Source organism: Chenopodium album, chromosome 2 (genome assembly GCF_948465745.1).
Source record: "Chenopodium album chromosome 2, dcCheAlbu1.1, whole genome shotgun sequence".
Lineage (NCBI taxonomy): Eukaryota > Viridiplantae > Streptophyta > Magnoliopsida > Caryophyllales > Amaranthaceae > Chenopodium > Chenopodium album.
The window spans coordinates 17,528,514-17,554,785 of record NC_137835.1 but is presented as its reverse complement, the minus strand read 5'-3'; the positions used below and the strand labels follow the sequence as shown (position 1 = coordinate 17,554,785).

The window sequence follows — 26,272 nt, the reverse complement described above, 5'->3', positions numbered from 1 at the left end:
TAATTTTCAAATTTAAATTCGTAAAGATTAATTAATATTTGTCATTGAATTTAAATGATTTGAATTTTAAAGAGTAATAATTATGTAGTATTGAATTGGGTTTTTGTAACAATCTATCTATACTTAGTATTTAAAAACACAAACCATAATTTTTCATATGACACATGTCATCACAAGTTACTCACTACCACATATGATACATGTCACCCCTTTTGATCTTTTTGTTTAAGTCTTTATACATTCTATAACTTGCAAATTCAATTAAGAAAATGAAGTGTTTCATTTCCATCATAATAAAATAAAGTTTTGCACCAAAAAAAAATAATAAAATAAAGTTGAACCTATTGATATACATCACATAAACTTATGAATTGAATTATATAAAAATTGTCTTTTCAACTAATAGACTTAAAATATAACTTAAACCAATATGTCATTTCATATCCTACAATCTTCATGTATATATACGTATCTAAATTCCTTTATCTTTTTCCACAATTCTACCCTCATTTTTTTTTTCCTTTTAAGTTTTAGCAATGAAACAATTACTTTGTATTTCATATCAAAAGTTTCAACTATTGAAAAACATACCCACATATGAAATAACATAGATAAGAACCCGTGCATCGAACGGGCCAAAATGCTAGTTATATGTAATTATTATTACATAGTATTCATCTTGGTCTATTTGTGATTTTTAGAAAGAGAATTGAAAACGCTACATAATTATTACTCTTTAAAATTCAGATCATTTAAATTCAATGACAAATATTAATTCATCTTTACGAATTTAAATTTAAAAATTAAACTTATAAACTTTAAAATTTAGATTAATTAAAATCTAAAAAGTAAGGGTTAATATTGAGCTAAACACTTAGAATTCATAATTTCATGTTACATCTTACACCCTAGCTTATAGCTAACTAGTTAATTAACTTCCCTTACAATATTGTAACTAAAATTGATTGCTAACACCGCTTGGGAGGAGTTTATTTGGTGGTTGCCGGCTGAGAGCTTTCGATTTAGTTTTTTTTGTATTGATTTTTATAAGAGTTTTAAAATTTTTATAAAATGAGAGTTTTAATAAATTATAAAGCTGCAAATATATTTTAAAGAGTAAAATAAGATCGATTGTGCAAGAGGACAGAGGAGAATGCAAGGGCAGAATATCAACAGAGGGAATGTTTAGTCATTTCTCATTGATTAGTAGAAGAGCAGTACAGTCTGCTTATGTACACCCAAAAACAAAAAAGGAGAATATCCTTACACTGAAAACAAAATAAGAGCTATAAGGAACCTTCCTAGCAATTATAGGACAATACAAAAAGGCATAAAAATATCTAGCTAATCATTGCTGTATAACAGCATTGATACTCTTGAGAAAATGATTGTAATATCCTTTATTTGTAGGAGTTTATAGGTACGAATGCGGAAAACATGAATCATATTCATATATAGCACCTAATCCCAAGATCATGCATAACACATAAAGAATTAGAATTAATACCTTTAAAGCGTGATTCCACGTGCAATCGAACAAGAACAGGGGAGATAAAGAACCTCAAGCGTGATTCCTCTATTTGGTCCACATGCACAGATTAAGTCTTCCACTAATGCTAGTTAGTTGCAATCGAACACTTCAATTGACCTTCTATGTAGTAGAACGAGCAACGAACAAATCACGAACCACCACGAAGGGAGGGGATAGGCGTGTGGTATAGAGAGAGAGGGAGATAGAGGTTTGGATTACTGGTTGCTTGGTGCACAATTAACTGTTAATTGTGTTGTGTCATACAACCCTAGACATGGACTTTATTTCTAGATCTCATCTCTAAATAAGAGTCCATGACAAAGCCCAAATCCTAACTCTAATCTAACTATACTAGCCCAATCCAATTCATGATTGGTTACTTGTTCATGAGGCCCATAAATGAGCCTTTAACTTGCTTAACCCAATACCTTTGTTGTGTGACCTCATAGGATCCATTCTAGTGGGCTTTGAACTATTTGATAGCCCAAAGATCAATGATCATAGTCTAGCAACAGATAATGACGACCCAAAAGAACGAACTTATTATCTACATAATAGTGATCCTTGATATATCTAGTAATTGCACTTATCAAAGACAAAACTCCTTCATTATTATCCCCCTTCAAGCTGTGTGCTGGCAGAGGAGAAAGCACCCAGCTTGCGCAATATGGCTTGATGGACAGACCTTTTGTGAGTATGTCAGCCAGTTGATTATGAGAAGATACATGTTGAGTGATTAAATCCCCCAGGTTAACTATGTCCCTCACATAGTGACAGTCAATTTCAACATGCTTTGTTCTTTCATGCAGCACTGGGTTAGCATCTATAGCCAATGCTGCTTGATTATCACAATGCATAAGTACTGGCCCTAAGTATTTGATGCCCATGTCCTTAAGCAAAGACTTCATCCAAGTCACTTCACATGCTGTAAGAGCCATTGCCCTGTACTCAGCTTCAGCAGAAGATCTAGCCACCAGTGACTGTTTCTTTACTTTCCAAGATATAGTAGATTTTCCCAGCAAGATACAGTAACCTGTTGTGGATCTTCTAGTAGTTGGGCAACTGGCCCAGTCACTATCACAATATACAACCAAATCTGATGCAGAAGAGCTAGCAAGTAATAAACCTTGAGAGACAGTGCTAGCTAGGTATCTTAGCAATATTTTCACAGCTTGCATATGAGTTGAAGTGAGAGAAATGCATGAATTGACTAAGCAACTGGACAGTGAAGGATATATCAGGTCTGGTAATTGTCAAGTAGATCAGCTTCCTTAACAATTGCTGATATCTAGCAGGATCTGGGAGAGGTGTTCCTTTATCAGCAGAGAGCTTCAAATGAGAGTCAATGGGAAGCTTAGGAGGTTTCACATTTAACAACCCTTCCTCTCTCAGCAAGTCAGTTGTGAATTTCTTCTGGGAGATAAAAACGCCTTGATCAGTATGATCAATTTCCAGAACCAGAAAATACCTTAAAGACCCTAGGTCATTCATATGAAAGTGAGATGCCAACATTCTCTTGATTCTTGAGATTTCTTCCTTGTTGTAGCCTGTGATCAGCAAATCATCAACATATACCAATACTACAGTTATGGAATTGCCCTGCATTCTGGTGAACAAGCTGTAATTAGCTTTTGATTAAGTGTATCCAAAAGATACTAGAGAGGTGGATAGCTTTATGAACCATTGTCTGGGAGCTTGCTTGAGCCCATAAAATGATTTTTCCAGCTTGCAAACCAGAGTTGAGTTATTGCTTGGATTATTTCCTAGAGGATCAATAGAGATTCTGCTGCCTATTCCAGAATATCCTGCAGGCATGGACATATATACCTCCTCTTCAAGGTCACCATGCAAGAATGCATTTGCTACATCCATTTGAGTTGTGAACCATTCATTCATAGCTGCCACTGCTAACAAAGCTCTGAGAGTTGTCATTTTTGCTACTGGGGCAAAAGTCTCTCCATAATCCAGTCCATATGCTGTCTACAGCCAAGAATTACTACCCTTGCTTTGTGTTTTTCTATTTCACCATTGGATTTATACTTGGTTTAGTAAATCCATTTACAACCAATCCCTTTCTTTCCCTTTAGTAGAGCAGTCACTATCCAGGTCCCATTTTTCTCACACTGGTTAATTTCTTGATTCATTGCATCAACCCAATGTTGTTTAGTGACTGCATCTCTATACAGAACTGGATCACTATTCTCTTCAAGGGTTGGCATGAAACAGTAAAACTAAGGTTTTACAACTGTGTCAGCCATATTTGCAATTGGCTGTCTTGATCTTTTTCCCAGCTGAACATAGGCTTTCATCCAGACAGGTTGTCTAGATGGTCTTGTACTCTGTCTCATTTGAGGTTCATGATGAATTTCCTCAGAATCATTTTCAGTTTCTGCAGTTTCAGCATTTTTAGAGTGTTGCTGAGGTTCTGTCATTTGTTCTTGTTCTGCAGCAATTTCATCATTTTCACCCATCTCAATTTGTTCATCAAAAAACAGATTTATGAAGTTTTCAGTCTGATTTAGAATACCAGGAACAAGCTTCATATACTTGTCAAGAGAATTTTTCTAAAAAGGGAAGATTGTTTCTTCAAATTTCATATCCCTGGAAACAAATATTTTCTTTGTTTCTATTTCCATCAAGCTGTATCCTTTCTGAGTAGCAGGATATCCTAGAAACAAACATGCCACTCCTCTAGGTTTGAACTTGTCTGCTACAATGCTTGGATTTGCTGCAAATGCCAAACAACCAAACACTCTAAGATGTGAGTAGTTAATTAGGACACTTTTTGAACAACATTTCATATGGAGTTTTGTTGTTCAAGATAGAAGAAGGAAGCATGTTGATAAGATGAACAACTATCATGGCACAATCACCCCAATATTCCAAGGACAGGCCAGCTTGAAACCTCAAAGCCCTTGCAGTTTCAAGAATGTGCCTGTGTTTTCTCTCCACTCTAGCATTTTGCTGAGGTCTATCAACACAAGAGGTTTGATGAATAATTCCCAGCTTGTCAAAGAATACCTGACAGTGTTGATCATGGAACTCAAGAGCATTATCAGATCTCAGAAATTTAATTTTGAAGCCAAAGTGATTTTGCACATACTTCTGAAAAATCTCAAGCTTAGACAAAGACTCAGATTTTTGTTGCAACAAATAGATCCATGTAGTTCTAGAATAGTCATCAACTATGGTAAGAAAGTATATATATTTTCCTCTAGTGCACACCTTGTATGGACCTTAAATGTCCATGTGAATCAATTCAAATGGAGCAGAGGCATGAGATTCACTGAGTTCATATGGAAATTTTGTGAACTTTGCCATGGGACAGGTCACACAAACTTGAAATTTTTTCTTGATTGTCTTTTTCACACACTCAATGTGCTTGAGCTTTCCCAAGGAGGCATGCCCCAGTCTGTGATGCCATATAGAAAATGGCACCAATTTGGCCTCAGATGTTACATAAAGACTTGTGGGATGAGAGGGTTTCTCTGACTCAGATTCACTTGACAGCAAATTCACATCACTGTCAGCAAGGTAATAGAGACCATTTCTAGCCTTCCCTATTCCTTAGATTTTTTTTTTTTTTTTTTTTTTTTTTTTTTTTTTGTTTTTTTGTTTTTTTGTAACCATATCTCTGATCACATAGTGTGACTTATGAAATGTCACTTTACATTGAGAGTCCTTTAGCAATTTCTAAACTGACAGAAGATTGTGCTTAAAATTTGGCACAATTAGAACATTCTTCAGAAATAGAGAGTTGGGAAGCTCAACTGTTCCCAGGTGAGTTACTCTTGTTGTATCACCTGTAGGCAAGTTGATCTTAAGACATTCTTTGCACATTCTAGGGTCAATTGCTATACTCAAGTTTGTTGTCATATGGTCTGAGGCTCCCGAGTCTATTATCCACTCATTTGTGTTAGACACAGCAACATTATAGGACACCATACCAGAGAAACTGTTATCCAAATCCTCATCAGTTTCACTGTCTTTAGCACCACTACCTCCTGGCAAAGCTTTAAGAAGTTGTTCAAACTGTTGTTGAGTGAGAGTGACACTTCCTGAGTTGCTATTTGAAGTTTGAGCTACAGCAGCAATCTTTGGTGCAGCCCTGCTGTTCCATTTCTGATCCTGAAATCTAGATCCAGGCTTCACAATTCTAGTCTTTTGTTTGTGGTGCCACTTTGGATACCCAACAACAGTCCAACACTTATATTAAGAATGACCCTTTCCACCACAAGTGGGCACTACATTCAATCACTCTATCACTATTGTTCATCTGACTGACTTTGGTGTTTTTAGAACCAGTGTGCACCACAGCACCACCACGACTATACATAGCTGACAAAGTGGGTTCCAATCCAGACACATTCAATACCTCTCTTTGACTCTCCTCTTAGTGCAGCATAGAACATGCAGATTCAACAGTTGGCAGAGGTGTCAACATGAGAAGCTGAGTTCTCACAGCACCAAAAACATCATCCAAGCCATTCAAGAACTGAAACAACCTATTTTCTTCTTGATATTTCGAGATAGTAGTCAATAGATTTCTAATATCAGCAGAAGTATCAGATACAGCGGGCAAAGCATTCATTGAGTCTATTTCTTCCCACAGACTAGTCATACTAGTATATTAGCCATTTATAGAACTGTTATTTTGCCTTAAATTGTAGAGATCTCTATTCAACTTATACTTTCTAGACCCATTTGACATAGAAAACCTTTTTTCAAGTTGCACCCAAGTTTCTCTAGCACTATTAACATACAAGACATATTTTTTAATAGTATCAGATAAACAAGCATGGATCCAAGTGATTACCATTGAGTTACAGGTATCCCATTGATCTGCTTTGACAGGGTCTTGAGCAAAGGTAGATCTCATAACAGTTCCCAGAACAAACCCAATCTTTTTCTTTGCTGTGAGAGCTATTTCCATGGATCTTCTCCAAGATCTGTAGTCTGCTGCTCCAGTGAGTTTATCACCACTTATTGTGTAAGATCCATCGTTTGGATGCAGATAGAGAGGACTGTTTGCATTATCTGCCATTACCAGTTACAGAGAAAGAAAAAAAGAAGGAAAGAAAATTTGATGAAGAACTTCAGTAGAGATACAAAGTATTCAAATAATGAGAAAGCTATTCCATGTCTGCTATTCTTAGTCCCTTGCACAACCTTGCTCTGATACCATAAAGAGTAAAATAAGATCAATTGTGCAAGAGGACACAGGAGAATGCAAGGGCAGAATATCAGCAGAGGGAATGTTCAGTCATTTCTCATTGATTAGCAGAAGAGCAGTACAATCTGCTTATGTACACCCAAAAACAAAAAAAAGGAGAATATCCTTACACTGAAAACAAAATAACAGCTATAAGGAACCATCCTAGCAATTACAGGACAGTACAAAAAGGCATAAAAATATCTAGCTAATCATTGCTGTATAACGGCTTTGATACTCTTGAGAAAATGACTATAATATCCTTTATTATATTTAAGATTATCTAATTATTATTTCATAGTATTTATTTTGGTTTATTTATGATTTTTAGGAGGAGAATTTGTAGTAAACGCTAAACACTTAGAATTTATAATTTGTGGTTTTCTTGAGTATACTCAAGGCAGGGTTAATATTAAGCTAAACACTTAGAATTGATAGTTTCATATTATATCTTATACCCTAGCTATTATAGCTAACTACCTAACTTCCCTTACAATATTACAACAAAAATTAATAATAAAAAAAATATATAAATGATTGTGAAGGAATCATGGATGATATCGGATTCTATGAAAGCTGTCTGCCTTTCAAGTTTGACGGATTAATAGAGTGGACCGCAAAATTAATTTAAAAATAAATAAATTTAAGGAGTAAGAAAGTAGCATCCCATGATCCAAGAAGCCCATGATCCGAGAAATCCCATTCTAAGCAATGCATTTAGAAAAATGGAAACATTCCTTGTTATTGTTATTATGGACCGAAACACTAGCATTAAGTAAGCTCTCTATGCACACGTGAGTCCCCTCCATAAATTTTCTCACTCTTTCACTCAATATCTTCTTAAAGGTTTTACTCTTATTAATGTTCAAAAGATAAAGTTTTAGAGTACACTTAGAGGTACTCGTGTGCAATTTATGGGATTTGCACAACTAGGATGTTTTGATAGTATGATTAGGTGCATATGTATGAATGTATGATTATTAGCAAGAGTTACTCAACAATTAGACCTAATCAAACTTGAAATTTATAGCTGACCGATCTGATAATGAAATTTGCCTTAATATGAATTGTGTATTGACTCGTTAAATAAACCTATGTTGAACAATTGGTTGTCCATATAAAGTTATTGTACTAAGTCATTGTTATGAGTAGAACGAATTATCCACTTTCTGTATCCACTATTCCAAATCTTCCGAACTATTACTTTTTTTCTTTAAGAGAGAAATAATCAACGAAATAAATATGCGTTATAACACGTATCACACCTTTCGATCATAAATAGATGATGCCTTTTATTTTTATTAATTTATATATATTTATATAGCTCACTTTATACAATCAAACTTTTTTGTATTGTAAAATAATGATAAATTTTATACAAAGTACTTCATACAAAAAAAATCTTTAGCCTCCAATATACATATATTTTCAATAATACACTCCATTAACTCTTATTGCATCAACTTTTTCAATTAACTATCAATAAAATAAATCACACTATTAAATTTTACGTAAAGTTTCGAGAAAAAGTCATCTGTATAAACACTTTTTCTGATATAGGCGGAATATTAACGAAACCACCTTCATTAACATATTTGGAAACCACTTCCACTTTGAATCTTAATTAGATTCAATATAGAAGAGCTAGCACTACAAGAAAAATCACTTTTCGTAGCAATTATTTCGTAGCGATTGTACATTCGCTACAATATGCAAGTATGTTTATGAAATAACTAAGGATGTCATATCATTTTTACAATCGCCATGGTTTTCCAATATAAAATCGATACGGGAAACATAATAATACATATCCACACTATTTTTACACATTTATATAATTTTGAGAAATCGCATCATTTACAATCGCCACTAAATCCTAAAAATCGATACGAAAAGCCTTTTCAACACTAGATATATAAATATTGTTTGATAAAGAGTACATAAAATATGTCATAGTTTATTGGTGAAACATTTAATATAAGAGTTTGAGGTTGCATGTTCGAATCTTGTAAAGATCATACGCATGTTTTATTTTTTTTTTTGGAAGAAAATGAGTTAAACATTTATAGCGATTGTAATCGCTACAATAATCACCACGATTGGATGTAGTTTTTCATATCGATTATTGAGGCCAACCTCAGCGATATTGAAAACCACTACTAAAGGCTAAGGCAACGGGGGATATTGTATCGAATGACCATTCGTTGGGAAATCTTTTTGTTGCAATTACAATCGATACTAAAGGTTAAAATAATCGCTACGAAAAGGTTATTTTCTTGTAGTGTAGTAGCTTTTGTAATGATTTGAGGAGACCTATTTGTGTTTCCCCCTTAACCATTTTGTCAAAAAATAAAAATAAAATTAAGATCCACAAGTACCAATGTTACCTCCACTTCACTCACATTTAGCAAGCAAAAATGGATGATGACCCCCCAAAATCTATCAATCACATGGCAAAACTTAAACTAAGCACCATATCCTACGTACATTCCCTGGGATTAGAGCCCTTAAACTACACACAATCACTTGTACTCATACATTACCACATTCATTAATCATTATTTTATACCCTTTTGAACAATTTTAAGCCTCCAAAGTTGTCTGCTCTCTTAAGGAAAACCTGAGTAACCCCAAGGCATTTGCATCCCACGTTACCTTCATCTTCACCAATCATATCATGCCACGTGTCTCAAACGCCGACACGCCGTAATATTCTAAGGGAGCTGTTAGTGGCCGTCCTTCTAACGGCCAGCCCAATACTCTAAATCATGTGCATCACAAAATTTGGTTTGCTTCTTCCCATATAAGTTAAGTTACTACTAACATTATGTTCAACACTATCACATATATAAGGTGCATTTTTCTTGTACTTTTTATTAGTACAAATTTAAATGGGTTTTCCTAGCTATATTTTAGCTAATGTTGTAGATAGTGATTTAGTTATGGAAAGAGGATGGAGGGATATGGCCCCTACATGTCCTAGGTGTGGTTCATCTAACACCAAATTTTGTTACTACAATAATTATAGCCTTACACAACCTAGGTATTTTTGCAAAGGTTGTAGAAGGTATTGGACTAAAGGTGGGTCCCTTCGGAACGTTCCCGTCGGTGGTGGTTGCCGGAAGAGCCGGAGGTCTCGGTCGACAACCCTAAGGCTAACTCATCCATCCTCTAACCATCATGGGCTCACATCTAGGAATAACAACACCATGTTTGGTAGTCATCACAATCAACATCATCATAGTCAAGATCAACTTGGTGGTGGACATGTTTCTTATGGTAACTTGAATAACAACATGGTTGATTCCACCACCTCGCCAACGGATTCCGAGGCTCCTCCGATCGACCTTGCGGTTGTTTACGCCAACTTCTTGACGCAAAAACCCGAAAATAGTAACGATATACCCCCTAATGGTGGCTACAATAATCCACCATTAGTTGAGTTTCCACCATTAGTTGAGTTGTCTAGCATACCGGATGCTACTACTATTGCTCCTTCTTCACAAGTTGTGTTACAAGTCCAACAAGAACATCCAACTTTCTCTCAACCACTTCCCATTATACCCGAATTAATGATGAACAATCGTCATCATCATCATCATAATAATACTAATCAAGTTTTATTTGTAACAGATTTTAGTAGACCAATTCATCATCATGAACATGATGATGTATCCATTCAACATGATGAACTAGGCCTACCGCCATTGCCCGGCGACACGTTATTATTACAAGATCATCATCAACATCACCATCATCATCATCATCAACCAGTGTCGTGGGAAGGTTCGGATTTGAATGAACATCATCATCAACATCAACATCAACTTCAACATAGAAATCGCGATGATGGTAATGATTTGGAAGTGCCAATAAGGCTACAAGACTTGGAGACAGATTCACAATTTTCAAACTTATTGTTCAATAATGGGAGTTGGAGTCCACTTGATAATTTACCAGGTTTTGAAACTTCATCTTCTTCTTCAAAGCCTTAAAAAAGAGGCTAAGTTTGGTTGGGATGATTAAATACTTTCTTGGCTTTGCTCACAATTTTATATATTGCTCATCTCTTGTGAGTTGAAATCGTGAATAAGCTTGTGAATTTTGTTTGGTTTCATGCATTCATATATAGAGTTTCAGTATATATATATATGATTATAAATGTATAGAGAGGTTAATTGATTGTCATGAATAATGTGTATGATAATAAATAAACAAAAGTGTAATGAATATATATAGATATATTATTATATGGTTTTTAGAGATTATACAGTTGGATGGAGAAATGGCAAATAGATGCATAGCTAATTCAATTAGCTATCATACAATATGTATAATTTTTCATATATTTTGTAAGGAGAAAGATCCTACTGAATCGACATCTCTCACAGGTCAATCAGTCTAGCTACACAAGTCAATATTGGAGAATATGGAGAAAGGTAAGGATATCCTCCACTTCAAAACACAAGTAGATGGTAAGGCTCCCTCGAACTTGTGAAGGCGAGTTCAATTTTTCATTATGATGTATTAAGAGCTATAGTAGTAATTATCATCTAAATAGTATGAATTGATGCCATGTTTTGAATATCATATCATCCCTATAACTTTCCAAACTAATTAAGCCATCCAAACCAGTAATATCATATAATTAGAGCTTGGAGGATTTTGTTTACAAAACCCCTTTGCTTTATTACAAGCTTAATTAATTAGGATAAAACAAATTGAAATTGTCAAATTAAAATCCACATTTATTATGATCTAGCTAGCTTGGACAATCCTAGTTAAAATTGTTTGTAAGATTGGTTGCGATAAGATTTTATTATAGTTTTATAAGGAGAAGGCTTATATATAGTTTCATTTGATGATGATATAAACCAAAGTTAAAGAGAAAACTTAATCATTATACTAATGAATAATATTATATCCCAATGATTTGACCATGCATGAACTCGTGGATAATGAGTTCCATGCATAGAATCTATCTGTTTCTAGTTGGAATCTTCTAAAGGATGTAACATTAACATATTACAGTTGAATGTTTCTCTATTTTCCCTAATTGTAGTATAAAGCTACATAATTGAATTGATTTCTAATGTTAATCAAATATTGTTTGTAGCCATTTTAGGTTATTATATGTCAATAAATTTTATCACTATAGTTATGAATTATTAGTGTTGAACTTGTATTGTGGTTTACAAACTTGTATGAGTTGGAAATCTCGTTGGAAATCAAGAATATAACTAGGGTGGTTTGATTAGGTTGGAACTTATTCATAAATACCTAGTATATATTGTTTTTATTTGAAAATGAAGAATTATTTTTTTAAGACATTAAGGCATGGTATGTCATCTCACCTTTCCTTAGAATATATATAAGCCTCATATGAGTCATATCTTGTAGTTTTAAGGTATGGGTATAAAAAAAAATTCAAAAACAAACACTAGATAAATTTTTTTAGCATTCCACTCAGAGTAACGCAAACTAAACCTAATGGAATTATTTAAAGCGATCATGTTCTTGAAAAATCAAATACTACTTTCGTTAATTGTTATATGCAATTTAGAAATTTTTTTAATCTCATAAATGATATGTAAAAATTGTAGGTAACAATTTATGAACTATATGTTTTAATCAAGGAAATTTTGCAAAAAACCACCTTTTATAAACAATTTTTTTCAAGAAACCACCTTATAAAATTTTATTTTTGCAATGACACACCTTAATCAATTTTATTTTATTTTTTTTGCAAATCAATACCTTTATACCGGAAATTGAGGTTTGACCCCATTTTTCCGGCATTGACTACCCCAATCCACTCACAAAATAAACCACCTCTCTCCCCAACCCCACCCACGAAACCACCTCCCTCCCCAACTCCACCCACAAACCACCCTTTTACGGCATTGACCACCCTAAACACACCTCTTTAATGGCGTTGACCACCCTAAACACACCCCTTTAATGACGTTGACCACCGTAAACCCTCCTCTAAAGCCCTAGCCACCCTTCTCCCCTCCACCGTCAGCGTCGACACCCCTAGCCGCACTCCCCCAACCCTAAATTAACACTCAAACCACCCTAAATCTAGATTTCGCGAGGTGGTGGAAAGAAGGGAGTTTGATTTCGTTGGTGGGGATGAGGAGGGAGGCGGTTTTGTGGGTGGAGGGAAGGAGGGGGTTATTCCTTGAATTGGGCTGGGGAGGGGGAGGTTTCGTGGGTGGGGTTGGATAGTCAACGTCGGAAAATAGGGTTTGACCCCATTTTCCGGCATAAAGGTATGATTTTGCCAAAAAAAAAACAAATTATAAGGTGGTTTATTGCAAAAAATTGCTTATAAGAGATGCTTTTTTGCAAAATTTCCTTTAATCAAATTGTAGTTAATTTTAAACATAGTTAATTTACCGGTATTAATCACAAGTCCCTCGTACTAGGGTTAGTCGTCCCGTACTAGGGTTTGTCGTTTTCCTGTGCGTATCTCAGTGATTTATGTGTCAATTTCTCTGTTTTTCCTTGTGTTCTGTTCAAAATCTTCTTTTACGAGTGCATATTATTCTGTTTTTTCGAATGGAGGAAGAGCTTTTCAAAGAGTGGGAGAAATTCTCTCTCACTGAGGATGAGAATGCTGTAGTAGGTGGAGCGCTTGATTTTGACGAGGGAGGTGGAACGAATGAACAACTGAACCTCGCTCTAGTGGGTGAACTTCTGACTGAGAAGACTTTCAGCGTCGAAGCAATGAAGCGTACATTGAATTTTGTTTGGCGCCTGCAAGATAACATTGTTATCAATTCGATGGGCACAAATCTTTATGTGTTTCAGTTCTTTAAGGAGGAAGATAAGAAGCGAATTCTTGCTGGAAGTCCTTGGTTCTTTGGTGGAAAGCTTCTTCTGTTGAAGGAGATTCAAGGAGGCGAACAACCATCAGAGGTGTGTTTTGATTATTCCCCTATGTGGATTAGATTGTTAGATGTCCCTTTTAATAGAAGAAATAAATCTGTGATGTATGATATTGGAAAAGCTCTTGGGGGGTTTTTTAGAATTTGATGACTCTAATCCGTTGGGTTGGGGTGAGTATATGCGAACTAAGGTTCGAATTAATATCAATAAGCCGCTGCAAAGGGGTCTATTTATTTCGGTGGGTAGTTCGAAACCGAAGTGGATCGATATCAAGTATGAAAGGCTAGGGGATTTCTGTTTTTTATGTGGAAAACTTGATCACATTGATAAGGATTGTGCTGCAAGGGATGTAGGAAGGGAGGAGGGAAGCGAGATTGTGTACCAATATGGGGCGTGGATGCGTGCATCTCCAATGAAACCTTAACAAAAGTCTTATGCTGTTCAGGAGAAGGAAAGAGCTTGGTGTGAGAAGCTTGAAGGGGCTAAGACTGGCCAATGCTCGAATAATATCAGACCTAAAACTATCAAACTTGGTCCGATTGGTGTTGTGAGGAAGCTACACTTTATGAACGAGAAAATTGATGAAGTGGTGGCTTAGCCGAAGGTGACAGAAGCTGCTCTGGCTCTTGTCTTTGATGAACAAAGTAGAAGGAATGTGCTATGAACTCAAAGTGTAGCAAAGAATGCTGCTGGTGGAAAGAAAGGTGGGGGTAATGGTGATGAACGAGTAGGCAATGTGGGTAATTCGGATGACAATGAGAAGATGGGTGCTAGTGATGGTGAATTACTAGGTGACAATGGAGCTTTGGTGGTGGAGGATGTAGTGTCGAAAGTCACTGCTGGGGGATGGATTGAGAGTGGGGACTCGGATGTTGCTTCGAGGGTGGAGGGGGGTATCATTAAAAAAGCACAACTTGGGGGGTGGGTGATAAAAAGAAAAGTCAAAAAACATGGAGGAGGGTGGAAAGGATGGAAGAGGGTTATAGTGGGTTGGATGGTGATGCGGGTGCTGGCAGTAAGTGTGGGGAGGGTGCAAAAACTAAAAAAAGAATTAACATTAGTGAGGGGGAGGAAGCACCAGTAGAAAAAAGAAAGAGAATGGATATCGATACTAGTTTTGGGGACAGACACATCCAAGTAGAGGGTGGTGGTGTTGACCACCCCCTCGAAGGGCAATGAAAATATTAAGTTGGAATGCCCAAGGAATTGGCAACCCTTGGGCGTAAAGAGCTCTCCGTTACTTGTGCCGGAGAGAGAGGCCGGATGTGGTTTTCTTGATGGAAACTATGATCGATGATAGTAAACTGGAGAAAATTAAAAGAAGATGTGGGTTTGATAGTGGAGTGTGTTTGAGTAGTAATGGTAGATTGGGGGGCATTGGTTTTTGGTGGCGTGGTGTCTCTATTAATACCGTATCTTTCTCTACTCACCATTTTGCAGTTGATGTTTGTAAACCGGATGGTACTTCATGGTGGAGGGCGATTGGTGTGTATGGTTGGCCGGAGACGGAAAATAAATATAAGACTTGGGACTTAATGAGATCTCTTAAAAATGGTTGTTCTTTACCGGTTGTCATGTTTGGCGATTTTAATGAGATTGTGAGTATGAGAGAGAAGGAGGGAGGTGTGGCTCGAAGAGAATCATTAATGGATGCTTTCCGGGGTGCCATTGATGATTGTGGTTTGAGGGATTTGGGATACAAAGGGAATATTTTCACATGGTGCAGGGGAAAGACGGTTGACACATTTGTTAGAGAACGCCTTGACAAATTTATGGGTGATGATGCATGGTGTGAGTTGCTCCCTAATTTTGTTGTGCGACACTTGGTTAGTGAAGAGTCCGATCATACCCCAATATTACTTGATAATCTTAATTACTTTGACAGGGGGAGAAAGGGCAAGCTTTTTCGCTTTGAGAGTATGTGGTTGTCGAATGATGATTGCGCCAAAGTGGTCTCGGATGCATGGAAAAATAGTGAAGGTTTTGCTCCACATTTGAGAATTGATCAGTGTGCAAATGACTTGAGAAAATGGGCTTCAAAAGCTTTTGGGGACACAAAAAGAAAATAAAAAAGCTGGAGAGTGAGTTGCTTGCGGCTCAAGGTGGACATGTTGACGCAACTGTGCTTGATAATTGTGAGACGTTATCGAGCAAAATCAATGATCTTCGAAGGCTTGAAGAGTCCTATTGGTATGCAAGAGCTCGAGCAAACGAAATGCGGGATGGGGACAAAAACACTTCATATTTCCACCGCAAGGCTAGCTAGAGATGCAAGAAAAATAGGATCAATGGTCTTACAGATTCTGAAGGAAATTGGGTCATAGACGAAGAGCGCATTAAGAGTATGGTGGGGGATAATTTTTCTCAGCTTTTCTCTTCTGGTAATCCGTCAGGGTTCGATGAGCACTCGAGGGGATAGGTCATGTAGTGACCGAGGATATGAATGTCGCACTTATGGTGGAGCTGAGTGGAGAAGAAATTAAGGAGGCGCTATTTCAAGTGCACCCGAATAAGGCTCCGGGAACTGATGGTATGCATGCTCTATTTTTTCAGAAATTTTGGCAATTATTGGCTTTGATATTATTACTCTGGTTAAAAATTGGTGGCGTGGTTCTGTTGATATTTCTGAAATTAATAGGACTTGTATTGTGCTTATTCCGAAATGCAATGAGCCGAAATTTTTGATAGAATATAGACTCATAAGTTGTTGCAATGTGATTTATAAAATAATATCAAAAACTCTGGCAAACAAGTTAAAACCTTTTCTTAATGATATTATTTCTATAAATCAAAGTGCTTTTGTCCCTGGGCGTCTGATTACCGACAATGCTCTATTGCTTTTGAGATCTTCCACTATATGAAGAAGAGAGGGGAAGGTAGACATGGCTCGGTGGCTCTAAAACTTGACATGAGTAAAGCATATGATAAGGTCCAGTGGTGTTTTTTGGAAAAGGTTATGGGAAAATTGGGTTTCTGTTCAGGTTGGATTGCTAAGGTCATGAATTGTATTGCGAGTGTTTCGTTCTCCTTCAAGGTGAATGGTGATATATCGGGGAATGTGGTACCTTCTCAGGGTCTTCAACAGGGTGATCCTATTTCTCCATACCTTTTCCTATTTTGTGTTGATGCTTTTTCTGGTTTGATTTCGAAAGCAAATAGGGATAAAAAGATTAGTGGGGTAAAAATTTGTCGTGCTGCTCCAAGTGTTTCTCACTTGTTTTTTTGCTGATGATAGTATTTTATTTTCTAAAGCTACTCTGCAGGAAAGCTCAAAGGTTGCTGAAATAATCAGTGTTTATGAGAGAGCTTCCGGTCAGAAAGTTAATCTAGATAAGACAGAGGTAGCTTTTAGCAAATGTGTGCCAGTAAATAGGAGGAATTTTATTATTGATACTTTGGGTGTGAGGGAAGTTGAGAGACATGAAAAGTATTTGGGTTTACCAACGATTATTGGTAAATCTAAAAAAGAAATTTTTACTTGTTTGAAGGAGAGGATATGGAAGAAGGTGAATGGTTGGAAGGAGAGACTGATGTCAAGGCCGGGAAAAGAAGTTCTTATCAAAGTCGTTGCTCAAGCTATTCCGACTTACATGAAGAGTATTTTCAAGGTGCCGGAGGGTTTAATTGATGAGATTCATTCTTTGTTGTGTAAGTTTTGATGGGGTTCTAGAGAGGATGTTAAGAAGATGCATTGGCAAAATTGGGATAAATTATGTTTGCCTAAAGCGAGGGGTGGGATGAATTTTTGAGACCTCACTTGTTTTAATCATGCCCTCCTTGCGAAGCAACCGTGGCGTCTATATTCGAATGAAACAACCTTGCTCCGCAAAATTTTAAAGGCAAAATACTTCAAGAACTCATCGGTTATTGAAGCTAATAGGGGATTTGACCCTAGTTTCTCATGGAGGAGTATATGGGGGGCCAAAGGGTTGCTGCGTGATGGCCTTGTTTGGAGAGTTGGAAATGGCTCGAGCATAGATATTTAGGCATATACATGGCTGCTTGTAGGGGGAAAACTGTGCAAAATCCCAACTGTGGCTGATGGTCCTGGTAGTATGATGGTGTGTGAATTAATGGATGATGATAAAAGAGGGTGGGATAGTGAAAAAATTTCGAATGCTGTAGGGGCTGGATGGTGAGTGCCAATACTTGCTACTCCCCTCCCTACTAACCCGTGTGCTGATAAAAAATATAGGGGTTGGACGAAGATGAGGATTTATGCTGTTAGATCAGGGTATTGGCTCGCAAAGATGGGTAATTTCGAGGGCCACAATGATGGGTTGAGTGAGGAGGTATGGACGTCAGTTAGGAAGATCAAAGGCCCTCCAAAATTGCAACATTTCTTATGGAGTGCTGTAAAAGGCAACTTGGCAGTCAAAGAAAGGTTGTGATTTCGCCACATTGTGAATGAAAGTTCATGTCCTATTTGCGGGGCTTCGGAAGAAACTATTTCTCACACCTTGTTCGAATGTGAAGCAGCAAGAGAAATATGGGATCATAGTGAGCTTAAAGATAATATGGTTGGTGCCCCTATTGGTTCGTTTGCTGCAATTTGGGAGTGGATCATACACAAATATAGTGCGGACATCATAAGCTCTATGGCTACTCTTATGTGGGCAGCATGGAGATGTAGAAATCTGCTAATTCATGACAGTGAGAGACCCCATTTTGTCATGTTAGCTGCTGGATTTTGTAAGCTAGTCCAAGACTATAATGTATACTCCAACAAAGTGATACAACGTGTGGCTGCTACCCCTACTACTACAAGCTTCAGTTCGTGGCACCTCCCTCCACCAGGTTATGTGAAATTTAACTCTGATGCTCATGTTCCCATATCTGGTGTGGTAGGACTTGGCGTAGTAGGACGTGATGAGAAGGGCAGCCTATTTTGTGCAGCAACGAAGAGGGCTTATGGTACTCAACCAGAGTATGTTGAAGCTATGGTCGTGTTATACGCCTTGAGACTTGCTAGAAGGCTGGGATATAAGAATGTGTGGGTGGAATGTGATTCCTTGAATGTTGTTAAGAAGGTGAATGATGGTGCCGAAGGTCTCTCTCCCTTGTTTGTGATCAATGATAATATTAAGTCCGATAGAGCTTGGTTTGATAATTGTATTTTTTCACATGTTAAACGTTCTTGTAACACCCCCGCTCATCTAGTTGCTCGATGGGAGGTTGGTGATTCTCAGGAGGTTGTTAGACTTGATTCCTTTCCCCAAAGTATTCTAGCTTTGGTGGATTTGGATAATGCTTAATAAAATTGCTCTATCGGTTTTCAAAAAAAAAGGTTGTAGTTAATTTTAAAACAATAAACATGCTTTGTATACAACTCTAATTGATTGAATTCTAAAATTTCAAAGAACACTGACACTATAACCAACTACTTGGGCAGCTTAGTTAACTTTCAAACAATAAACATGCTTTGTATATAATATACAATGAGGCAATACTTTCTCTTATTGATTAATGAAACATTGTAGTCAAAGTTTTTGAAGTTTGACCCAACTATTTCCAATGGGGCAATTAAAAAAATAAGCACAAAGGGAGTATCAGCTACTAGTCGATCGACATTTACCCGTTGCTTGGACAGCTACCAACTACTCAACATATAAATACAAACATCTACTTTTGCCGATAGGCCCTTAAATTAGTGTTTCTAATTCCTAAACCCTATTGTCCTAAACTAAACTTATTTTTTATTAACATTTTTACTTACATCCTAAGTAGCTAGTTTGAATTAAAAATAATTTAAAAAAAAAATCCGAAGTAGCTAGTAGAAAATTTAAAGTAATAAATGGTCAATAATATTATATTTTTTTTCTAAACATTATGACAAGGTCAATTACATAAAACATACGAAGTAACGTGGTTAAAAGAGCAACATTATATTGATAGTAAGTAATTACAACTTAGAGGGTAATTACTAATTACAAAAGCAAAAATACTACTCCATAGAGAAATAAACTATTACTCGTAATACCATATCCTTTCAAAAAAAAAAAAAAAAAAAAAAAAAAACATTAATACCATAAGTCCATAAGCATTTAATTTGTCAAACATTTTTGACAGGGTCCATTACAATTGACTAAATTTGCATAAATGGACAATATGGTTAAAAGCTGCGCACTTGTACTTTATATTTGAAAACTAATTCTTAGTCAACATTTGCGCACTATACATGTGGGTTTGACCGTTTTGCTCAACCTCAGATTATACTATACGATAAATTGCTGTCTTTTATAAATGAAGAGGACATATTCTTCTTCATTTTCTTTATTATTGTTTTTTATTTTATTAACATGATATTTATTTTTCTGAATCTGAAATGTTGAAAAGCTATAAAACTTGGTTTATTTGAATATAATCCTTAATATATTGAGATTTGAGAAAGTTTCTAGGATAAATCCCTTATTATTAAGGTCTTATTTCGCAATAAATGTTCACCCTTAGTTAGGTCTATATGAATGTAGACTACACTTTGCAGTTTGCACCAATCTTTTGATTGTACTTCCTTTGTCAAATGGAATATTTCAGAAGATTTTGAATTATTATTATATATTCTCCATCTAGCTCTATGCTTTTATCACGATTTGAAAATATTTGGAAATGGAAAAAGTAATAATTTAACATACGGAATATATAACATTATATTTTCGACTATGTTTTAAGTTGTTGATCATTAACTTTTCAGTCTTTTAGATTGTAGGTGTTTTTTACATGAGACGTCGAAAATAAATTGAGACTTTTCAATTGAAATTCTTCAATAAATCATGTCATTATTTTGCATAATAACTACAATGCAAAGCATCTCAGAGATACATTTGGTCATTGGGCGAGTTTTTTTTAACTCAGCCTAGTAGCCAACTCACTTTTTAAGGAGAAGGTCATCAAATTTTTAAAGCACTCGATCTCACTTAACAAAAAGTACATTGAACAATAATAATACAAAATCAATTACATCATCTTACTCTAGAAGTTTTGGTTGAATATACAACCAATTAATAATTCAATAGCTTTCTTTCATCATCTTTTCTTTATTGAACAACCTAAGTAGAAACATATCATGAAGAGAATCTAACAAGGTTGCATTGGGATTTATTTTTATTTATTTTTGTTGAGATGCAAAAATTATTTAACACAAATCGATCTTATAGTAAATTAATCTTTTTTTTCCATTTATCTCGTTACTATAATTTTTTTTTCTCCAATAGTGTTATATCTATTTTTATTTTAGTTCCATTTGATTAATTAATTAAGACTTTTTGTAGACCACATCATTCATTAAATTTTTAATAAGATACATCAAATATAAGGAATTCAAAGTGATTTAGTTGGTAAATCAGTGGAATCACTAATTAAAAAGTGCTTAATCATCTTAAGAAGTGGGAAAAAATTTTGGACTCTTAATTGAAAAAACAAACAAACAAACAAAAGGAGAAAAGAAAATTTGACAAATGCAAGATGTGTGTAAAAGAAGAATTGGATCCATTTAATAAATTATTGCTCAAATTACATCAAAATCTATATTTATAGATTAAGTTAAAATAATCAATGGTGAATGAATCTTGTTATGTACACCAAAAAATGAATTAAATGACTATATGAAATTATGGACTACATCAATTTGATGCAATTAACTAATTAATCAAAGCCAAAAACATGAGAAGGAGCACAAGGAGAGTTCTTCCAAGCCTTAGCATGCATCTTCAAGATCTCTCTAGCCTTCTCCTTAGTCTTTGCCTCACAATCAACTTGTAATACCAAGCACAACTTCGTCACCACCCCTAATTGCACCATCTCCTGCACCACACTCGGAGTCCCCGAAAATTTCGAAATGGCGTACAATATCTTTATCCCCCTCTCCGTAGCAAAATGAGACACTCTTAGGATTTTCTTCGACACCACAGCTAAACCCGCAGCATGGCCTAGCAACTCCGCCCTTCCCTCAGCACACCCGCTGAGCTGGTCCAACACTGCTAGTACCATTTCAATATTCCTCCTCTCATTACACAACAATAGAAGCTCGATCATTACTGGGACCGCCCCTGCCTCGACAACCCTAATCCTGTTCCTCCCCCAGGGGCACGCCAAGGCCAACACTTTAAGCGCAGCCTTGGTAGCCTTAGGGGAGACATCATCTTTTATCAACTCGACTACTTCTACAAAATGTTTGCGACTAAATGCAACTAACTGCGTTGGCTCGGCTACTTGAACAAGCTGCTTCATTAGCCCTATAGCATACGATCTCGACTCGTAGCTATTCTTTTGCATGATCCTCACCAATGAATCAACCAACAATCCATCATTCTCCTTCAACACTTTCTTTAACACCATCTCATCCGATATCTGAAGATGAGATAGTATCCTCAAAGCTTCATCGCTCACACTATTGTAAGTACAATACTTATTATCTTCATCCGACTCACTAACCACAATCAGACGCACCAAGAACTCGGCAACACCCGGGGTAGTCTCCAAGCAACGCTTGTTAGCACTACTACCAAAAGCAATGGACTTGAGCTTGTCAAGATTGTTAACAAGGCGGTGAGCCGACGAGTTGGAGGCATCATCAATAAGCTTCAACACCTGTGTTTTCGTAACCGGGGGCTTCGGCGTAGGAAAGCGTTCAACGCCATAGGAAGCATTGAGAGTACACCAAGATTGAGCAAGCCTCCTAAGAGTATGATTAGGTGTAAGAAAACAATCACAAGAATCAATATTAAGAGGTTGTTTAGTAACAGGACAAGTTGTATTATTGTTAGTAAACACCCATTTTTCAATACTTTCACGATCATAAGTTATTCCTGTTGAAACTGTTACTGGATCTTTCATTATTTGTAATGAAATTGGACAAATAAAAAATGGTGGAACATCTATTTCTTCATTGTGATCCATTTTTTTTTTTTGGGTAATATTTTGGTTGACTTTTTTCTTTTTTTTGGGTATTATAATTATTTTTGGTTTGAAGGTTTTTGAAGTAGAAGAGTTTTTGTTGATGGTTTAATTTAGAAATGGTAGGTTGTGGTTTATATATATATATAGGATTGAAAGGAGAGATGAAGTCAAAACACGGAAAATACAAGAAATAATGCACATTACTAAGATACCAACTAGAGGGTGACTTTTCAAACTTATTTATTTTGGATGGTTCTTTGTATGTGTATCTCGTTGCCAATTTAATAAAATAATAAAATAAAGATAGATGACTATGTAAACCAATGTAAGATTAGTTTATAATTTTAAATGTATTATTGCTAATAATTTACTAAGTGTTTGATTTGACTAGAGGTTTATTAAGGATTAGAGTAATTGGAGGTGACGGTGCATGATCGATCTTCTTGCATTGTTTGGAAAGGGTTAATAGTGATGGTTGTTGTGCTCCATATGTAATTTTTGTCAAGAAAATTACTCTGTATCTTTTAATCTATCGAATGTTTTTTATAGAGTATATAAACTAATCTTGAGATTTAATCATAAACTTAACATTTTAATTGAGTTGTAGTTTTTTAACATGGTATTAGAGTCAGTGTAACTTAAAGGTTATGGGTTCAAATCTGACTCATTTTCAAGTAGAATATTTCGCGTTGGGTAAGAGATGACTCTTATGTGAAAGGGTATGATAGACTGATAGAGTATATAAATCGATTTTGGGTTTCAACTATAAGTTTAAACTTTTTCAATTCAAATAAAAAGTGGGGATTAAAATCATTATTATTTATAATTATCATGGAAAAATAGCTTAAATAGGTAATTTATTTTGTGCACCTTTTTTCCCATCTCTTTGATCAAATCATCAAGTGGCTTTATTTATTGCATTGTTGGTTGTGGTCTTATAATTATTATTTTAAATAAGGTGTGGTCCTGACACCTTCTTTGTTTGGTCTTTACAAAAAGATCTTGTGGTATCTAGTTATCTACCGAGTATCAAGCTTCTAACTCTTCCTACGTTCCTAGAAGGTGGGAGTTGGCTCTACCATCGTACCATGATGCTTCTAAAATGATAAATTTAATTTAATTTGATTTAATTGTGAATGAGTGTCCTTTTAATGAAACAAGCTGACTTTATTGCATTGTTAATAAGATACATATGGAAGAACGCATTAAAATAGTCAATATGAATTTGATTAAGTGTTAAAATTTTGTTATATTGTTAAAGGTGACACAAGGGTACTGGCTGATCTTATAACATATTACATTCATGATTATTTATAACGGATAAAGAGTTTGAGACGCAAATAAATGTTAATCATACTGTGAAAGGATGACTACGGCATGTTCACATTTACTTAATTTTAGTTTAGTTCAGTTCAGCTTCAATCAGTTTATTTCAGATCCTAATTTCCCTCTCTCTTAAAATATTCAGTTCAGCTTAGTTTAGCTCAATTCAGTTCATCTCCAATCAGTTCAGCTCCTATCAGTTCAGTTCAGCTCAATTCAGTAAATATGAACAGGCCCTACGTACAAGTAAATTGTGTCTAGATATTCCAAGTAAATATAGTTACTAGTAATAATAATATATAAAATCATGGAAATTATATACTCCCTCCGGTTTCAATTATCTGCAACAATGGTACTTTTTACGGACTCCTAGGCAAAATTTCTTAAGCGTGATTATTGAAAATTAAGAGGAAAGGAAAGGGATAATTAATCCAACACCACACCCACACAACCCCCACCACGCCACCCCACGAAACACCGACACCCACGCAACCCTCACCACTTACGCAAAACCACCAACCTCAGACTACCGAAACCACCACTAACGGACGCAAAACCACCGAACTCAGACCACCGAAACCACCACGCATTCCCCATTCACGCAAACCCCACTCACTCAGACCACCGACACCCACCACGAAACCCTTGACCCCAAGTCTTGAATCAAAACCGACCGCCCAACCCATGACCCCAGATCTTGAATCTAAACCACCGCCCAACCCACGACCCTAGGTCTTGAATCAAAACCGCCGCCCAACCCACGACCCTAAGTCTAGCCACGAAACCCACCGCAAAACCCACGAACTCTGATTAATTAGTGGTTGTGGTGGAGTAGTGGGGTCTGGTCGGAGATTGGCGCGGTGATGGGGTATAGTCGCGGTGGGGGTGGTGCTTTGGTTTCGTCTGGGCTGGTGGTTGGGCTGCTGGTAGACAGGGTTGGGTTGGGATAAGGTGGTGATTAGTTGGTAAGTAAGTGTAATTATAAGATGTTAAACAAAGTTTACAAAATAAAGTAAGGGTAAGGTGGTCATTTTAGTGTATAAAATTTACTAAAAAGGGAAAGAAAAAATTTTGTTGCAGATAATAGGTAGCACCTATTTATGGCAAATGTTGTAGATAATTGAATGCGGAGGGAGTATTAGGCTAGCCCATCCATATGGTAGGTGGGAATGTATTAGTAGGTAACGAGGAAAGGGTGGATATAGATGCATTCAAAATCTTAATCAATCTACTTGGCATAGTTATCTACAATAATAGAGCTATTTTGGAATGCTATCAACTTGCATTATTGTCTCATGTGGATGGATAAAATTGGAATACATGATACTCCGTGTACAACTCTTTGTCATTGTAAATAGATAGAATTAAAAATAACATTCCTACCAAAACTTCTAGTGAAACTAGAGAAATTGATAGCCAGCATGTTTTTGTTTATATGCTAATGTTTTGTAACTTTTGTTTATTATACTAACCTACGTAGTTGCATGAGACTCTCTCCTAACTATCAAAATGTTATTAAAAGAATCCTTTGACGCAATTATATGCTTCTTAATAATTACTACTCACCAAGTATATACTTGTATATAAATATTAAAACGTGAAAATGCATGGTATTTTTTCCGAATATAAGTTCCCTAATGATAGAAGGGTTATTTTGGGATAATCTGAGTAGATTAAAGTTATCCTCTGCAACACGTCCGTTAGCCCTCAAATAAAGAGAGAAAGAGTAAGCTACCTTGGAGTGTTGATCACGAGAACTCGCATCGGTCAGACCAGTGGTGGATTGATGTATAGTGACCCCACTTGAACATAAAACAATAATTTTTTTCCTATAAAATATAGTACTGTATTTTTCTTATAAAATTGAGTTTTTTTTTTTCTTCATAAAATTACCCTCTTGACCCATTAATATTTATCAAATGTATTTTGACTCCATTAAATATTTTTCTTGAATTCGCCATCGGCTCAGGCGCTCAAGTCAAAAATATACTCCTTTAGAGTGACAAGAAAAAGAGAGAGATCTGAATTAGTCACAAACATGTGTTATATAGATTCATGGATAATTTTGTGATAGAGAAAGTATATGTTAGTGTCCATATTAGTGAAACTTTATTAATCTCTTTTCAAACAATGAAACAAGTGTTTTTATTTGGTGGTTACTAAATGTCTAAATGTCTAAATGCCACAATAGAATTATTTATGTCGTGGTATTGAATGATCCATCTACCCTTATAAATTCATTGTTTGACCTCATTCAATTTTTCTCACCAACCATTATAATTTTTTTTTTTTTTTTGGCAAATTTGTCTTTTTTTTAAGCAAGTAAATTTACCAAATTTTTTTAAGTCATAAATTTTACTAATTAAATTAAGTGTATTTTGTTATTTTTAATAATTATTAAAAATTAATTAATATAA

At 35.8% G+C, this 26,272-nt stretch overlaps 5 protein-coding genes across 5 annotated transcripts; 3 read left to right on the top strand and 2 right to left on the bottom strand.

Annotated features, from left to right (window-relative positions):
- Positions 1-5,924: 5,924 nt before the first annotated feature.
- LOC145569695 (uncharacterized) lies at positions 5,925-6,575 on the bottom strand. Its single transcript, XM_081628872.1, has 2 exons — positions 6,250-6,575; positions 5,925-6,153 (listed from the first exon to the last, which is right to left on the bottom strand). Exons 1-2 carry the CDS (start codon positions 6,573-6,575, stop codon positions 5,925-5,927), a joined length of 555 nt encoding a protein of 184 aa, XP_081484998.1.
- Positions 6,576-9,567: 2,992 nt separating this feature from the next.
- On the top strand, positions 9,568-11,028 carry LOC145583896 (uncharacterized). The gene is made up of 2 exons (XM_081640850.1): positions 9,568-10,157; positions 10,200-11,028. The coding sequence occupies exons 1-2, from the start codon at positions 9,635-9,637 to the stop codon at positions 10,736-10,738; spliced, it is 1,062 nt and encodes a 353-aa protein (XP_081496976.1). The 5' UTR covers positions 9,568-9,634; the 3' UTR covers positions 10,739-11,028.
- A 5,063-nt stretch (positions 11,029-16,091) lies between these two features.
- Positions 16,092-17,776, top strand: LOC145569679 (uncharacterized). The gene is made up of 4 exons (XM_081628871.1): positions 16,092-16,167; positions 16,619-16,815; positions 16,901-17,285; positions 17,646-17,776. Exons 1-4 carry the CDS (start codon positions 16,092-16,094, stop codon positions 17,774-17,776), a joined length of 789 nt encoding a protein of 262 aa, XP_081484997.1.
- A 69-nt stretch (positions 17,777-17,845) lies between these two features.
- On the top strand, positions 17,846-18,892 carry LOC145569663 (uncharacterized). Its single transcript, XM_081628870.1, has 2 exons — positions 17,846-17,999; positions 18,117-18,892. The coding sequence occupies exons 1-2, from the start codon at positions 17,846-17,848 to the stop codon at positions 18,890-18,892; spliced, it is 930 nt and encodes a 309-aa protein (XP_081484996.1).
- Positions 18,893-21,101: 2,209 nt separating this feature from the next.
- LOC145583888 (E3 ubiquitin-protein ligase PUB23-like) lies at positions 21,102-22,653 on the bottom strand. Its single transcript, XM_081640843.1, has one exon. The coding sequence runs from the start codon at positions 22,530-22,532 to the stop codon at positions 21,279-21,281; it is 1,254 nt and encodes a 417-aa protein (XP_081496969.1). The 5' UTR covers positions 22,533-22,653; the 3' UTR covers positions 21,102-21,278.
- Between the last annotated feature and the right edge of the window lie 3,619 nt (positions 22,654-26,272).

Coding starts and splice junctions, on each gene's coding strand:
- LOC145569695 (XM_081628872.1), bottom strand. CDS start 6,575: ATGGCAGATAATGCAAACAGTCCTCTCTATCTGCATCCAAACGATGGA. Junction 6,154..6,249: donor TGGGTGCAACTTGAAAAAAG/GTTTTCTATGTC, acceptor CTAATATACTAG/TATGACTAGTCTGTGGGAAG.
- LOC145583896 (XM_081640850.1), top strand. CDS start 9,635: ATGGGTTTTCCTAGCTATATTTTAGCTAATGTTGTAGATAGTGATTTA. Junction 10,158..10,199: donor TAACGATATACCCCCTAATG/GTGGCTACAATA, acceptor TTCCACCATTAG/TTGAGTTGTCTAGCATACCG.
- LOC145569679 (XM_081628871.1), top strand. CDS start 16,092: ATGGTGGAGCTGAGTGGAGAAGAAATTAAGGAGGCGCTATTTCAAGTG. Junction 16,168..16,618: donor TAAGGCTCCGGGAACTGATG/GTATGCATGCTC, acceptor GTTTCTGTTCAG/GTTGGATTGCTAAGGTCATG. Junction 16,816..16,900: donor GGGATAAAAAGATTAGTGGG/GTAAAAATTTGT, acceptor GCTACTCTGCAG/GAAAGCTCAAAGGTTGCTGA.
- LOC145569663 (XM_081628870.1), top strand. CDS start 17,846: ATGAGGATTTATGCTGTTAGATCAGGGTATTGGCTCGCAAAGATGGGT. Junction 18,000..18,116: donor CTTATGGAGTGCTGTAAAAG/GCAACTTGGCAG, acceptor AATGTGAAGCAG/CAAGAGAAATATGGGATCAT.
- LOC145583888 (XM_081640843.1), bottom strand. CDS start 22,532: ATGGATCACAATGAAGAAATAGATGTTCCACCATTTTTTATTTGTCCA.